We start from the raw sequence: 15,843 nt of genomic DNA on the forward strand, positions 1-15,843 counted from the left end.
TATTTGGTAATCAAAGGACTTCCAACCTGCCTCTCATCCTTCCTCCCCCCAAGTCCTTGATTGTCATTTATGTTTCAGGTAGAGTTTTTGATTGTTTTGCTGTACGTGTTGCTTTGATGTGTCAAAGTTACCAATCTTGCTACACGCCATCCGTAGGAAGGCCCTCCCCCTTCTAGGATCCCAACACCAAGTTCCTAGGTGTAGCACTAGTGCTGTTGTGGCTTCACTTTTCACAGTCAGTCATTTCACTCACCTACAATTTGTAGAGGTAAAAGGTGTGGAGTGGGTAGGCTTCCTTTTTGTGTTTGTTTCAAATGGCTGTCAGGTTTTCTCAATTTATTGACCTTGACATGCCACTTTTATTACATACTTGATTTCCATATATGTGTATCTTGGGCCCATTTCCCATCTTTGTAATTTGTGTCATTGGCTTTCCAACTATCTGCCAGACTCTGTTATGATGTGTTTTTGAATGTCTGGGAGAGCTGGTATCCCCTCTTTTTGGAGAGACACTTCACTACCTTTGCACTATTTTACCACATGTACTTAAAAATCAACTTGTCTATAAGCCCAGCAAATTTTTTAAAAATCCAAGAAATATGTTTTTGAAGTGGGAGTGCATTGAATTATGTAGGCATAACTTAGAAATGACATTTTGGTGTTGAGTCTTATTTAAAATCATGGAGTATCTTTTTAATTGGTTTAACTTTCATACTGCATTTTAAAGTTTTCTTCATATAAACTTTGCCTATCTCTTAAGATTTTTCTAGGTGTTTTACCGTTTTGGTATTGTCATAAATAAGGCCTCTTTTATTCTGGTTTGTGTAAAGGCTGCTGTTTCAGCATGTTAATTTTCTCCTGTGTGCCTTATTGAAATCTTATAATATTTGTAATAGGTTTTCTGTTGACACTCTTCGATATTCCAGGAAAACAGTCATATTAGCAAAAATCAATTCTGTCTTCTCCTTCCCGGTTTTGGTTTTTACTTTCCCTCACTAGTCTTTGACTAGCGCCTCCTGTGCAATGACACATGTTAGTAATAGTTACAGCAGTGATGTCATCTCTTGACCTAATGGCAACATTTCTAGTCATTTATGATCCAGCAGTAAATAAAATCATTCTTTCATGTGTAAGGAATTATATACGTATGTGTATATACACATCCTGGAGGGAGTCATCCAACTATGCTCCTTTCCTTAGCAGTTATACTAATAATGAATGTAAATGTTCTAAAACTGATATCACCACTCAGTAATAGTAGAGACCACCAAATTATAAAGTTAAAATGGTTGATTTATGATATAAAATATGCCTTAGTAAGGTTAGTGAACTGTTTTGTCAAATGCCTTTTAATTATTCATAGGGATGACCATATACTCTTTCACTTTTGCTATGTCATAGGGTAAATTGTTTTAATAAGATAAGATACTTATATTCCTAGAGTAAACCCCACTTACACATAGTATGTTGATATTTTTAGGTGCTGCTGCTCAATTATGTTTGCTAATTTTTCAACTTAGGATTTATATCAATATTTAAAGCAGAGATTCTATGTAGTGTCTTTTGTGTACCTTCTTTGTTAATTGATAGTGTCAATATTATACCTCATCTTTAAGATAAGAACTTGGAAACTTTGCTTCTTTCAGTATGTGTTGGGATAGTTTAAACAGTATCAGAATTATTCCTTAGAGGTTTCTGAATAATTCTAGTTATCTAGTCCTGGTTTTTTTTTTTGTATACATACTATTTATTCCTTGGAGGGACAGTGTGGGAGGTTGATCTGTGGTTGACCTGTTTAAGATATCTGCCCCTCCTACTTTGGTCAGGATGTAGCTCATTATGTCTCAGTAAATGCTGTGTAATAGTTCATGTTGTTTGAAGCCCTCCTGGTACAGCTTGAGGTGGCCTGTCATTGTTGCTTTCAAGAGTGGAAGCTCTTGGCTCATATTTAGTGTTTATGTCTAACATTCCCATATTTGTCTACAAAAGATATTGCATTGCTTTGATGTTGGGATGTTGATCCTGTAAACCATACCATGTGTCACATTGCTTTCTGTATCCTTACTGCTATCCTTGTACACTCAACCAGTGGTCTCCAGTTTCACTGGGGATCATGTGGCTGACACAGTGTTGGTTCTTAATAGGCACAACTGATTTATCTTACTTGTATACATTATAAGTACTTAGTAATTCTAGTGAGTGAAATACTTGTTTAGTATCTCTTATGGGTTCATTTGAAGAAGATAAAAAAGACATGTTCCTTGTGTATAAAAGAGATTATACTATAGTTGGAGAGGTAATGATGAATGTAAAATTGAAAGAATAATTATAGTAAATATATGTATTCAAATACATTTAAAAGGATAGATGTTTACATATTTACTTAAGATAGACTGAGTTTGAGATAATTTTCAGATAAAGTTCCCTTTCTGTGGCCAGGTTTACAAATTAGAGAACTGGAAAGTTTTAATGGTAGATTGCTTTTCCTTATCCCACGTGTTTTTGAGTTTGGCTAAGAAATAGAAACCACAATGCTGTAGGAACAAAGGTGCAAAAAATGATAATTTTGATATAAATTTAGATTATGATATTAAGAAACATAGTATCATGGTTGATATGATTATATTGAGTATGTTGAAGATTTATTGACCAAATATACTTTCCTTTTCTCATAGATTTATCTAAAAACAGACTGGTGGAAGTTCCAATGGAATTGTGTCATTTCGTGTCACTGGAAATTCTTAATCTGTATCACAATTGTATCAGAGTCATTCCTGAGGCCATTGTTAATCTGCAGATGCTGACCTACTTGAACTTGAGGTAGGTTAACTATAAAAGTTTTGATCAAATTCAGTGATGAAATATCAGGTAATTATGTATCATTCCTGTCATTTTTCCTCTTTGCAGTTCCTAACTAGTCTTTGAGGTAAATCATACAGGAACCATTTAAAAAACATCTTTTGTAAAAAAAAAAAAATTGTAGTGCCTTTAATATCGTTCTTGTTGCTGGACTTCCTGAATGCCAATGTGATAAGATTCTTGAAGAAGTAATTTATACCCTTTGTCTGATTGGTGCTTATAAGGTTGTAGGTATTACTGCCTTCATGTATTCATGTAGATTTTGGAGGAGATGGAGAAGGGTAAGGGAAGTGAGAAAGAATTGGGGAGTTGAGTCAAATTAGGGGTCTCTGGGGGGTTCTTGGTACCATTGGCCTTTGCTACTGAGTACTAATTGAACTCATTCACTTTAAGCTACTTTAAGAAAGTTGACAAGCTCTAAGCTACTATAACCAGTTAGAAGGAGCTTTAATAACTAGGCAAGCTCATCTAATTTTATAAGCAGCTCAAATACTTTCTATAGTACTTAGAGTTTTCCCCTCGTTTCTAACTAGGAGGAAAGACTTGTTAGCTATTGTACAAACAAGGTGCATCTCAAATTTTCACAGATTTCATGTTTTTTACACTTAAAATTAAACATGGACTCACTGTACCACTTTTTTTTTTTTCCAGTTTTGGGGATCAAATCATGGCGGGCCATAACCTCATTCCCAATCTTGCCATTTTAAATTTTGTCCTCTCTTAATAAGTCACATCCAGAAATTACTAATTTTGTACATTCCCAAGTAGGAGAGATACTTTGAATTTATGAGAAACATTCAAAGCTGATTACACCCTCTGGGAAGTGTTATATAAAAATTCTAGCAGAGTCAATGGTCATATGTATTTGATGGTGGAGGCCATGATGGCGTGGGGGGGGCAGTGCCACTGCTTACCCAGGTTCTTTATTGGCATGGTCTTTCAGCGATGTTCTTTAATGTCAAATGGTTTCTTGGTGCCAACAACCCTTCATCTATGACTTAAACTAGACATGGGTTTTAATTAGCACATGAAAAAAAAATCTTTACCACGAAGTGTAGTTGAAAACACTAGAATGTTTTCCACATTATCTCACAAGATGGGAACATTATATTTGTGGAAAATACTAATTTATTGCTGTTTATGTAGCCTGTGCTTGAAGGATCTGGGCTTTTAATCTCTGCTTCTTGGTGTTCACAACAAAAGGTTATACTAGTTTAGTATATGTGCTACTGTGTGTCTTCCTGTTATAAAGTATCTTAATCCAAGAAATGTGGCCAAGAACAATAAAAATGATTAAGCAAGACTTGTTCTGATCTAGGAACAAATACTTTGAACCTGAAACACATAGGAAAGTTTAAAATCTATTTTAAGTAATTGGAAAGGTAGTTGTTGATGAAGTTCATGAAGAAAATGTACCTTAGGAAAAAAAAATAATCCAGATTATCAGAGACTGGCAATAATTGGAAGGTTTTGAATTTAAGACCTTGGCTTAGAAGTCTCATCTAAGATTGGTTCTGGGATAGTGGCTGCCAAAAATAGAAAGTTCTTTACAGCTTTGACCCTACCACTTCTAGAACTTAGGTGAGTGGTTTTGCTTGTCTCTAGGGAAGCCCGCATGGCTAGGCATGGTTTATTCACCAGAAACCCCAGTCTCTCCCAGCCTGCTTGGAATGGGTTCTGAGGCATTGCCTGTAGAGAAGAGAGCACTGTCTTGCACAAAATGTTATCATACCATAAAAGGAATGTGTTTTTGGCTGCTTTCTCTGAAGCCTGGTATCCTTTTTGGCTGCTAAACAATGTGCGAAAAAGAGCCAACTTCCTGATGGCCGTCTAACCCGTATCCCCACATTCTTTTGGGACTCATTTGGAGAAATAATCTGTAATCCTCACAATATTGCCCTCTGTTTGAAGGATCCTGCATGCTAGGTTTGCCTTAGAAAGCACAGATTTTACATTTTTGTTGTGAACCAAAGATTAATTTTCATTGTTCCTCTCCTTGCACTGATATTTCTGAGGAAGGCATCTATAGCAAAGTACTGTTTTTTTCTCTCTAGAAAATGGAGAAATTGTGTCTTCCTAAACTGAAAAAGAGGAGGAGTTTTCTTTAATTCAATACATACTTAAATCCCACATCCTTTCATGGTTTTTTATATGCCAAGCTGGGTCTTATGAAATGACAGATTGGTAGAGAGTCACCAAAACACAATGAATTGGAATTTGAAAGTATTAATCTTAAAATTTGAAATGATTTTTCAAAGAATGGCAGAGTTAGAAGAGGCCTTGGGGCATCCAGTCCCATATGTGTGACTGGCCACATGTAGTTTAAGCCTTGTCCCCTTTCTAGTGTTCACCAGCCATTTGTTTTTAAGGTGGAACCTAGAGTCAGTGGGCTTTACAGTGTTTAATGTGTTTATAAATTGCTGTGCCTGTAGACTTATAGTCCATTGGCATTGGCAGCTGGTAGACTTTATTAAGCATGAATGAGTTAATAATTGGATATTTCTTATCAAATTCCATTCCTTTTAGTATAGCCCATACTTGGCAAGACTGACAAAGAGGATTTTTCCATTATACACACCACCTGATCACAGGTGTTTTAGTTTGGTGTTCGTATTGAAAAAAATAAAAATAAAAAAGAACAGTGACATGAAAGGGATACTTTGGCCTGGATAGCTAGGGCACAGTGAGAATTTGTGTTTGTTTCCAGTTCTGCTTCTGAACTTAATAGAAATACTGAGATCTTTGTGCTTCAGATGGCTCTCTGGAAATGAGGTGAATTCTTAGCTCCTAATTCATTGTATAGATTTCTGTAGTAATTCTCAGAGTTTATTCAGCAAGACCAAAATGAACAAACTCCAAATTGCATTTGTTTTTGTAACTGGACAGATAAAAGACCTTTGAAACAATGCTATTTTATTGATAAACAACTTAGTATATTTTCTTTAAGAATATTGCAGTTTACCAAGTCTAATAACAAGCCATGTACATGAGAAGAGATAAAAGAGAATATACACATGTACAAAAAAGAGAAGGAGTGGATTTTTGAGTCATCATTATCATCATAACCAACACCATTTTTGAATAGCCAAATAGGATCTAGCCATTACACTGTTAAATCCAGGCCCCTCAGCAACTCTTTGCTTTAGATCCCTAGGCTATACCATCTTGTAAATAATAGAAATGAGTGAGAGGAATGAGATGTATTGCTTTGGCATTTTGTAGTTTGCCATGTACTTTCACCTTTGCTGTTTTGCTAAATACTGTCACCATTGAATTCTACACTCCTTAGAACAGTTTCATGACCCTGAAAATGGTTTTAAGGGAATTTTCCAGGGAGACAAGCTTTATATGCAAATAAGAGAAAGCCTTTTCATTTTAAAGTTGCTTCTGTGCTGATGGTTAGTTCCCCCTTTAAGTTTTTAAAACTATAGATTTGTGCATTCTTTTTTCAGAAGTTGTTTTGCAGGACATTCAAGGCAAGGATTTCCCTGTACACAGAGCTTCAGAATTTTTGATATACAGTGTTTTAGTCAGCCTTCTGTACCACAACATAATTTATGAGGCAATTAACTTAAAAAAGATTTTGGCTCACAGTTTTGAAGGTTCTAGTCCAAGATGGGGTAGCCCCATGGATTAGGGCTTCTGGCAGAGGTGGCACATAACAGTCAAGCACAGAACACAGCAAGCCACTCACCTTATGATCCAGGGAGTAAAGAAAGAGACAAAAAGGAACTCCCTTCAAAGACAGGCCTCTCAAAGACCTATGGACCTAGCATAAGATCCAGCCCACCTCCAGAGGTCTAACAGCACCATGCTGGGGGCCAAGCTTTTGCTACTTGTCCCTTGGGGGTGGGGGGCACTCATCCAAACCATAGCATGAACTGTTTTTATAATCACTCCTAAACTTTTGCTGATTCCCAGTACTACTTTTTTTTTTTATTTTTATTTTATTATTCATATGTGCATACAAGGCTTGGTTTATTTCTCCCCCCTGCCCCCACCCCCTCCCTTACCACCCACTCTGCTCCCTCCCTCTCACCCCCAACCCCTCAATACCCAGCAGGAACTATTTTGCCCTTATCTCTAATTTTGTTGTAGAGAGAGTATAAGCAATAATAGGAAGGAACAAGGGGTTTTGCTGGTTGAGATAAGGATAGCTATACAGGGCATTGACTCTCATTGATTTCCTGTGCGTGGGTGTTACCTTCTAGGTTAATTCTTTTTGATCTAACCTTTTCTCTAGTACCTGTTCCCCTTTTCCTATTGGCCTCAGTTGCTTTAAGGTATCTGCTTTAGTTTCTCTGCATTAAGGGCAACAAATGCTAGCTAGTTTTTTAGGTGTCTTACCTATCCTCACCCCTCCCTTGTGTGCTCTCGCTTTTATCATGTGCTCATAGTCCAATCCCCTTGTTGTGTTTGCCCTTGATCTAATGTCCACATAGGAGGGAGAACATAGAATTTTTGGTCTTTTGGGCCAGGCTAACCTCACTCAGAATGATGTTCTCCAGTTCCATCCATTTACCAGCGAATGATAACATTTCGTTCTTCTTCATGGCTGCATAGAATTCCATTGTGTATAGATACCACATTTTCTTAATCCATTCGTCTGTGCTGGGGCATCTTGGCTGTTTCCATAACTTGGCTATTGTGAATAGTGCCGCAATAAACATGGATGTGCAGGTGCCTCTGGAGTAACAGTCTTTTGGGTATATCCCCAAGAGTGGTATTGCTGGATCAAATGGTAGATCGATGTCCAGCTTTTTAAGTAGCCTCCAAATTTTTTTCCAGAGTGGTTGTACCAGTCTACATTCCCACCAACAGTGTAAGAGGGTTCCTTTTTCCCTGCATCCTCGCCAACACCTGTTGGTGGTGGTGTTGCTGATGATGGCTATTCTAACAGGGGTGAGGTGGAATCTTAGTGTGGTTTTAATTTGCATTTCCTTTATTGCTAAAGATGGTGAGCATTTTTTCATGTGTTTTCTGGCCATTTGAATTTCTTCTTTTGAGAAAGTTCTGTTCAGTTCACGTGCCCATTTCTTTATTGGTTCATTCGTTTTGGGAGAATTTAGTTTTTTAAGTTCCCTGTATATTCTGGTTATCAGTCCTTTGTCTGATGTATAGTTGGCAAATATTTTCTCCCACTCTGTGGGTGTTCTCTTCAGTTTAGAGAGCATTTCTTTTGATGAACAGAAGCTTTTTAGTTTTATGAGGTCCCATTTATCTATGCTATCTCTTAGTTGCTGTGCTGCTGGGGTTTCATTGAGAAAGTTCTTACCTATACCTACTAACTCCAGAGTATTTCCTACTCTTTCTTGTATCAACTTAAGAGTTTGGGGTCTGATATTAAGATCCTTGATCCATTTTGAGTTAATCTTGGTATAGGGTGATATACATGGATCTAGTTTCAGTTTTTTGCAGACTGCTAACCAGTTTTCCCAGCAGTTTTTGTTGAAGAGGCTGCTATTTCTCCATCATATATTTTTAGCTCCTTTGTCAAAGATAAGTTGCTCATAGTTGTGTGGCTTCATATCTGGATCCTCTATTCTGTTCCACTGGTCTTCATGTCTGTTTTTGTGCCAGTACCATGCTGTTTTTATTGTTATTGCTTTGTAATATAGTTTGAAGTCAGGTATTGTGATACCTCCTGCATTGTTCTTTTGACTGAGTATTGCCTTGGCTATTCGTGGCCTCTTGTGTTTCCATATAAATTTCACAGTAGATTTTTCAATCTCTTTAATGAATGTCATTGGAATTTTGATGGGAATTGCATTAAACATGTAGATTACTTTGGGGAGTATCGACATTTTTACTATGTTGATTCTACCAATCCATGAGAATGGGAGATCTCTCTACTTTCTATAGTCTTCCTCAATCTCTTTCTTCAGAAGTGTATAGTTTTCCTTGTAGAGGTCTTTCACATCTTTTGTTAGGTTTACACCTAGGTATTTGATTTTGTTTGAGGCTATTGTAAATGGAATTGTTTTCATACATTCTTTTTCCGTTTGCTCATTGTTAGTGTATAGAAATGCTAATGATTTTTCTATGTTGATTTTATATCCTGCTACCTTGCTATAGCTGTTGATGATGTCTAGAAGCTTCTGAGTAGAGTTTTTTTGGGTCTTTAAGGTATAGGATCATGTCGTCTGCAAATAGGGATATTTTGACAGTTTCTTTACCTATTTGTATTCCTTTTATTCCTTCTTCTTGCCTAATTGCTCCCAGTACTACTTTGACCTATGAGTTTTAAATTTCTACAGAATTGTTTTTTTGTTTATCTTTTAATTTACATTGTTTTCAGAGGACATTTTCTGTTTCATGTAGATTCCTTAGATTGGTCAAGATTCATTTTGTAGCCTATGCATAGTTAATTTTGTAAATATTCCGCATGTACTTGCAAATAATGCTGGATTCTGATAAATTCACTAAATAGAACTTTTTAAATGTGTGTGGGGGGTTAATGTCTCCTCCACCCTAAAGCATCTTGTATTTGTAGGTAGATATAACCTGGAGGGGTACTCTAGACAAGATTATCAGCAATCTTTTTGCCCATTTCAAAATCATTTGCAATTGAATAATTACGGGTAATTATTCAAATTTATGTCACCATATGCAAGAATTGTGCAGTTTCATGAACTATTTGAACAGGACTATACATAGAAAATAAAATGGTAATAATATTTAGAGGGGACTGTAAAATTCCCCTTTTAGATCCTGTGTCCTAAGGATTGTGAGAGCCTGATGGTGTGGAGGTGGAAGGGGAGATAGCAGATTCTCTGAGGACAGGGCATTTGCTTTTGTTTGGTCAACAGTTTGAATGGGCTATCTTTGGGGAATATAGGGGAAACTGATATAAGAGGTGGCCCTTCTAGTGAGTCCCAGAAAGAGACCACTGTGTCTTCAATTACAATATGACCAGGAAGAGAGCAACCTGACATCTTCTCTGATGTGAACTTTGAGCAATTGACAGCAGTGCCCAGGTCTGTAAGCACTTAGGTAAAGAGTCCTTAGGAATAGTCTGGAACACTTTCCCTCCATCTTACATGATCAAATCCTCAAAGGAAGCCTCTCTTCTTTATTCCTTAGAAGGTACCAAACTTTAAAACTGAAAACTTCAGAAATCTGTAGGAAATGCCTGTTGCTATAGCGCTTTGGAGATGTATGATGAGCGTTCTGCTAGGATGTAGGAGATATCAGCTCAGAGTGATGCTGCCTGACCCTGTTAGGGACACAGCTTTAGGATTCAGAGATGCCTCATATGTTCTCAGAGCTTAGTACTGGTTCTTGAACAGAGCAGACACTCAGGAGGTGTTGAGAACAATAGATTTCTTTTTGGTATTGACCACCATGGCATCTTCCTTCCTTGGCTGTCCTTGTGCCTCCTGAGTCTCAAGTATGTTCTCAACTCAGGGGTATCCCTTTGACTTATTTGAACCCCAGTCTTCATTTCCCTCAACAGCCTAACAGTCAGTCCTCTTCAAGGTCCTGTTGATTTCTCAAAATTCAGCATGTGCTAAATTCAGCCCATTTTCTTCCTTTACAAATTAGCATATATTGGATTCTTGTTCCTGCTCATGCTTTTACTATTTTTCTCTAGCACCTCTGCTTGGATTCTAGAAATTCTTTGACCACTTTCCTCCATCCCTTTTGCATGAATGAATCATTACTTACTTGTTCAGCATCCCTACACCTCCTGCTGGGAAACCTGTGCCTTCCTGCTGCTATTTTCCTGGCTTACCTTACTTTTTATTCCATAGCAAAAGAAAAAAGGCTGTGTTGTGTGCAGGGACAGCCACAGACTTTGATCTGAACCCCACTCCACCGGTTTCAAATACGAGCACAGAGCAACTCACTCCCTGGCAACTTGAAGCAAGTTATTTAAGTTCTCTGAACAATGTCAGTTTTATGTCTGGAAAGTAGGGATATCGACACTTATGTTCTAGCATTGTTATGAATATAAATAAAATAATATTTGTCCAGTTGCCAACACAGTGCCTTATACATAGCTAACTACCCAAGAAATATTTGTTGAATTAAGTTTTGTGGTACATTATGTCATCATACAAATTGCAATATGAATTAATAGTGGGAAAAGATCTGGTATTGGAGTAAAGTATGTAGATTTCATAGTATTGTTAAGAAGATAGTTCTGGGTGCCTAAAAATATTAGAGCAGTGAAGAAGAATTGAGTTATTAGTGGCTGTCAAGTTACATGACACAGAACCTCTCTGAAGAATCCTCTCCTTGAAGGATGAGTAGGAAAAAGAGGATACCTAGGCTAATATTCATTCAGTCCACCTGTATTCCATTTTCAGAAGTTCCTAGAACTAGATGGACAGGCCTGTGTCTTCAAATGGTAAGCAATAATGTTTAGGCATCTTAACTTTTATTGTGAATGTGTTTTATTAACTCAGTGTCCCTGAGTAAAAATTGATCTGAGTAGCCTGTGGTCATTCAAGTCAGTGTCAGTATTCCTTTCTTTCTCAGAGGGAAAATGTTAAAGTGAAAAATACATATGTGTTTTCTTAGCTTTGGTGGGCTGGCATGGAGGAGAGTGAAGGTAGGCCAGGGTATTTTTCTGGTAACAGAAAACTGCAGTCCATTCTTCCTGAGCACAGCCCCCAAAAGTAGGACAGTTATCCCCACTGGCATCTTTCCCATCCTCTTCATGGGGATTTTCCTGTGTACCAGTAGCAGTGCTCTCCACAGTGGTGTTTTTCAGGATATCAGGCTCAGGCCACTACAGTGTTAATATTTAAAACTCCAAGCCTTAATTGTTACCTCTGAAAGTGTCTGATAAATTAATATTCTTGCTGGTGTTGGATGTGAGTTGAAGCTAGTTATCGATGACTATTCTTTGAAATCTAACTATACACATTGGTAGCAGTGTTTGCTGACCAGTTGCCGTGTAAAAAATAGAATATTTTAAGCAGTGACTTATTTATACTCAAGAGGAGATGGATAGGCTGTTGCTGTGGGAAGCCAGTGCAGTTGCAATACCCAAATATGGAGTCGGCATGCTCAGCTGAAAGGCAGTGAAATGACTGTTGCAGAAGTCCCCTAATTCTGAGTTGCTTCAGAGGCTCACTTCGGTGGACTGACTTTTCTAACAGTTTTCCTTCCAACCCGAATCCTTTATCTTCTCAAAACAGGGCTTTTGTGTGTGCAGAGAGTGAAATGGATTGGCACATAATTCAAGAGCCTGGTCTGAAATTCAGTTAAAATGATTATTATGTTTCTAGTTTTAAAACATGTCAGGTTTTCAAATGATGGTCATACTACAGCTGCAGTTAGCATAATTGCTTCCAAAGTCAGGTTTAAACTTGGGCTCCCAGACTCAATGCATATATGAATCTCAAATTTCTCAGTCTTGGGACTGAGGGTGTAGCACAGTGGTAGTGCACATGCTTCCCATGTGTGAGGCCCTGGCTTAACTGTCTCACACATAATTATGGTGGGAGTGAAGGGGGCTGGTGATGAAAGGGAAATAATCATTAGAGGAAATACAGGTGAAACATTTTGCCAAGGCAAACTTTTCAGAATGGAATGAGCAGGAAACTGGAAACGGTTCTCTATAGATACTGTTCACTGCCATGTGTACATGAACTTTTTTAACAGGTGTTGTATGCAAAACAGAGGACAGTTACTCTGCTTAAATGGAAGGTGAACAGGGTATGAATCAAAGAACATAGAAACAAAATCAAGTGAGGTGTCCTGTGAAAAAGGAAACTTACTTGGCTAAAGTAAGATAGTCGCTGTTCACTGTAGGTCAAGAGCCAAGCACAGACAATAACATTCAAACAATAACAACACTGTGGGCTGCTTATTAGTTCCCTTCTCTCTGCAGATACTCAGGACAGAGTGAGCCTGATGTGTCCATGAAACCTGCCCTTTTTCTGTGGTCCTTTAGAGTTAGGCCTGTGGTGTTTTCTTAATCATTTTGTGATGGCTAGCATTTCACATCACTATTTCTGTCACTGTTTGAAAACCAGTCGTAGATAGAGATGATGATTCCTGAGTTGGTATTGTTTTCCCAGAAAAAGAGAAAGGGTAGGTCCTGAGATCAAGGAAGATGGCTAAGAAAAGCTCACTCATATACTCATATGTGAGTGTTTGTGCCTTGGTTATCCAGATTGGAAGCAGGTACTTGGTTCCAGAGGACCTTTTGTCCTCTGGATGTTCTTGAGTAATTGTCCTTGTTTTTAATTTGGTTTATGTTTTCAGTGAGTGAAACATAAAGCCATATTTTAAGAGCAGCTGAAATTTTAACAACTAGAAAATAGAGTGAATAAATAAATATACATGGTCAAGCCAAGCATACTTATGCTCGTTTTGGACATCTTGTTTTGTTTGGGTATGGATGTCTTAATCCATGGATATAATGTGTGGCTGAGCACTTTCACATCCATAAGCTCATATCAGGTAATCTTATTATCTGTGTTTTATAGCCAACAAAACCAGGCAGGTTAAATGGCTTACCTAAAGTCATAGAGATGATTTTTTTGCAAAGATGGGATTTGAACCCAGGTCTTCTGATTACAGAATTGGTGATCTGTCTGTGACATCAAGCAGTCAGATGAGTAGGTGAATCTTTATAGAAAATTTTCTATTATTTTATACATTAAAAATAAAGAAGTATATCCCAGTAGAAATAAAAGAATATAGTTTGCTCTGATAATAAAATCACATATAGGCTATAGTGTGTCTCTATTTTTATTTATTTTGAGGAAACAACCTTTTGATAAACCAATAATAAATAATGTCAAATGCTAACATTGTATCTCAAAATAGGGATGTTGATAAGTTCTCGAGTCAAAAATGCACTAAAATAAGACTAAAGGTAAAACCATAAGAAGTGAGTTGCCTTATAATTCCTTAATAATTCTCCTGGCCTGAGCTAAAAGAAATTGATCCTTTAAATTTAGACAACCACAGATGTGTAGATTATGTTGATCTACCTTATTTCATTTTGAGATGAAGAAATGGACAAATGAAGCATCAGTCAGCTGTGGAAGATGGAAGGGATAAGCATGGATCTGGTCAAAGCCAGAGCCTTCTTCCCTCTCTTCTTTCTTCCCTGCCCCGACCCTTTACCTAGACAATGTAGGGACAGTGGCAAGAGCAGGTGGGCAGGCTCTGCTTCAGGGAGGACAAGAAATCTCAGGCCACCATATCTGATTCTATGATTTCTACTTCTAAATGAACAGCCCCTTTTCCCTACAAATTCACTCTTTTGTAAAGAGTAAGACAAAATAAAAGAGAAAGTAAATAAATTTTGCTTTAAGATGTGGCTCACAGGCTGGATTTGCAAATAAATATTGGCCATTACCTTATCAGATACTAACTACATGGCCTTATTTTTAAGCATTCTTTCTGTGAAGCTTTATTTATAGCAGAGAGGCCTGCAGGAGACCAACGGGGTTAGCAGAGTGGATTATAGCCTGACGCATTTACTTGCTTGAGAAAAAAAAATAACAGCCAGATGAGTGGTTTCAGAAAGCTAAGGCTGCTGATGTAGTCTGCAGCGGGTTCAAGATTAGAGGGCATGCAGTTTCTCCTCTCCTTTATAAATATTTACTGGAAAGCTCATGGTTTTTTCCCTATTCTCTTAAGGAAATTGCAAGTAATACAAAAACATCCTGTGATAAAATATATGCAGTACAGGCTGAGCGGGCAGATGGATGAAACAGAAGAAATGTGCCCCAGGACTATGGCATGCTTGTATTATGACTAAATTCTTGGCTTTTGAATTTGTTAAGTCCACAGGTGATAGTATATGAGGAGTGTGTGGGACAGAAGTAGAGATATACTTTGCCATGAGCAGCTTTTAATGTAAAATAGCATTTATTCTCCTCAAAGAGGCTATGAATGCTTTCACAAGCTTAACTTTCATCTTATTTTAAGTTATACCCACCCTGGAAGAATATGCCCAGGTAATCTCCAACACTCAGGCATCAGAATGAGCAGCGCCTTCTGCACATTGCTTCCTCCTTCTAGGTCTGCTAATCTGGTTAGGTGCCTGTATGAAGGCAGTGAGACTAGGAGTAGTTTAAAGCTGCATTTCCAGGCAAAAATGTGTAGGAAGGATCTCAACCTGTAATCGTTAATTCTGCAGAATAAGAAAGTAGAAATTTCTGGAAATGAAATTTTTTTTGTTCCCATGATCCCTTTTCAAGAGGAAGTTTAAATATGGCTCCAAAATAAGAGAATTACCTTGTTAATATTTTTATTTGCCCTTCCTCACTTTGCAAAATCACGTATTTAAACCATTTTATGGTCACAAGTTATATTTTAAATTATTTACTTGCCACCTTTTAATAAACTCAGTCTCTTTGCTAGAGGTAGTTATCTATGGAGCTGGTGGTTTAAGAGCTTGAAGAAAACCTGCAGGGCACCTCATCCAGCCAGGAGTCTCCTGGATCCCTGTGGGTGAGTGAAGGAAGTGGGAGGAATGTGAGGGACAGAAGACAGGCTAGTGGCCCTAGCTCCCTCCACTAGCCTAAGAGAGTGTCAGTAGTCTGGCACCCTTATTCTCTCTGTCCTCCTAACCAGAAAGTAAGCCAGCTGGTCCTTCCAGTGCAGAGGAACTGCTGGAGGCTATCTCTCCTCCCTTTGCTGGGCCTTCTAAGAGAAAGCTCTTAGAAGAGCCACCCCTTTCTGGAAATAGCTTCCTTTGCAGATTAGGGCAATGGAGAGAAGATAGGGCTGTTTTATTTCTTGCCCAAACTGAGTTACTTGGGCTTTGGATGCCTGGAATAGGAGCAATATCAGATGGATGGCAGGAGAGGGCCTAAATTAGACATTTTTGCACAGCACATCATCTACTTACTCCCCCTATCCCCAGTGCTGGGGATGGATCTTGTGTGCATGGTAGGCAAGCACTTTACCACTGAGCTCCATCTTGCTTTTCTTCTGAACCCATCAGTTAGAAATGCCCATTGGTTGACCAGATTCCTGCCCTGTGTGTGTGTGTGTGTGTGTGTGTGT

At 38.0% G+C, this 15,843-nt stretch overlaps 1 protein-coding gene across 3 annotated transcripts in view; it reads left to right on the top strand.

Moving 5' to 3' along the window:
• The window catches only part of Lrch1 (leucine rich repeats and calponin homology domain containing 1), a 177,677-nt gene that overhangs the window by 87,352 nt on the left and 74,482 nt on the right, over positions 1-15,843 (top strand). For all 3 annotated transcript variants that reach the window (XM_074043380.1, XM_074043381.1, XM_074043382.1), the window contains exon 2: positions 2,676-2,820. In XM_074043380.1, coding sequence (XP_073899481.1) covers positions 2,676-2,820 — 145 coding nt within the window. The remainder of the gene's footprint in view (positions 1-2,675; positions 2,821-15,843) is intronic.

This window comes from Castor canadensis, chromosome 10 (assembly GCF_047511655.1).
Source record: "Castor canadensis chromosome 10, mCasCan1.hap1v2, whole genome shotgun sequence".
NCBI lineage: Eukaryota > Metazoa > Chordata > Mammalia > Rodentia > Castoridae > Castor > Castor canadensis.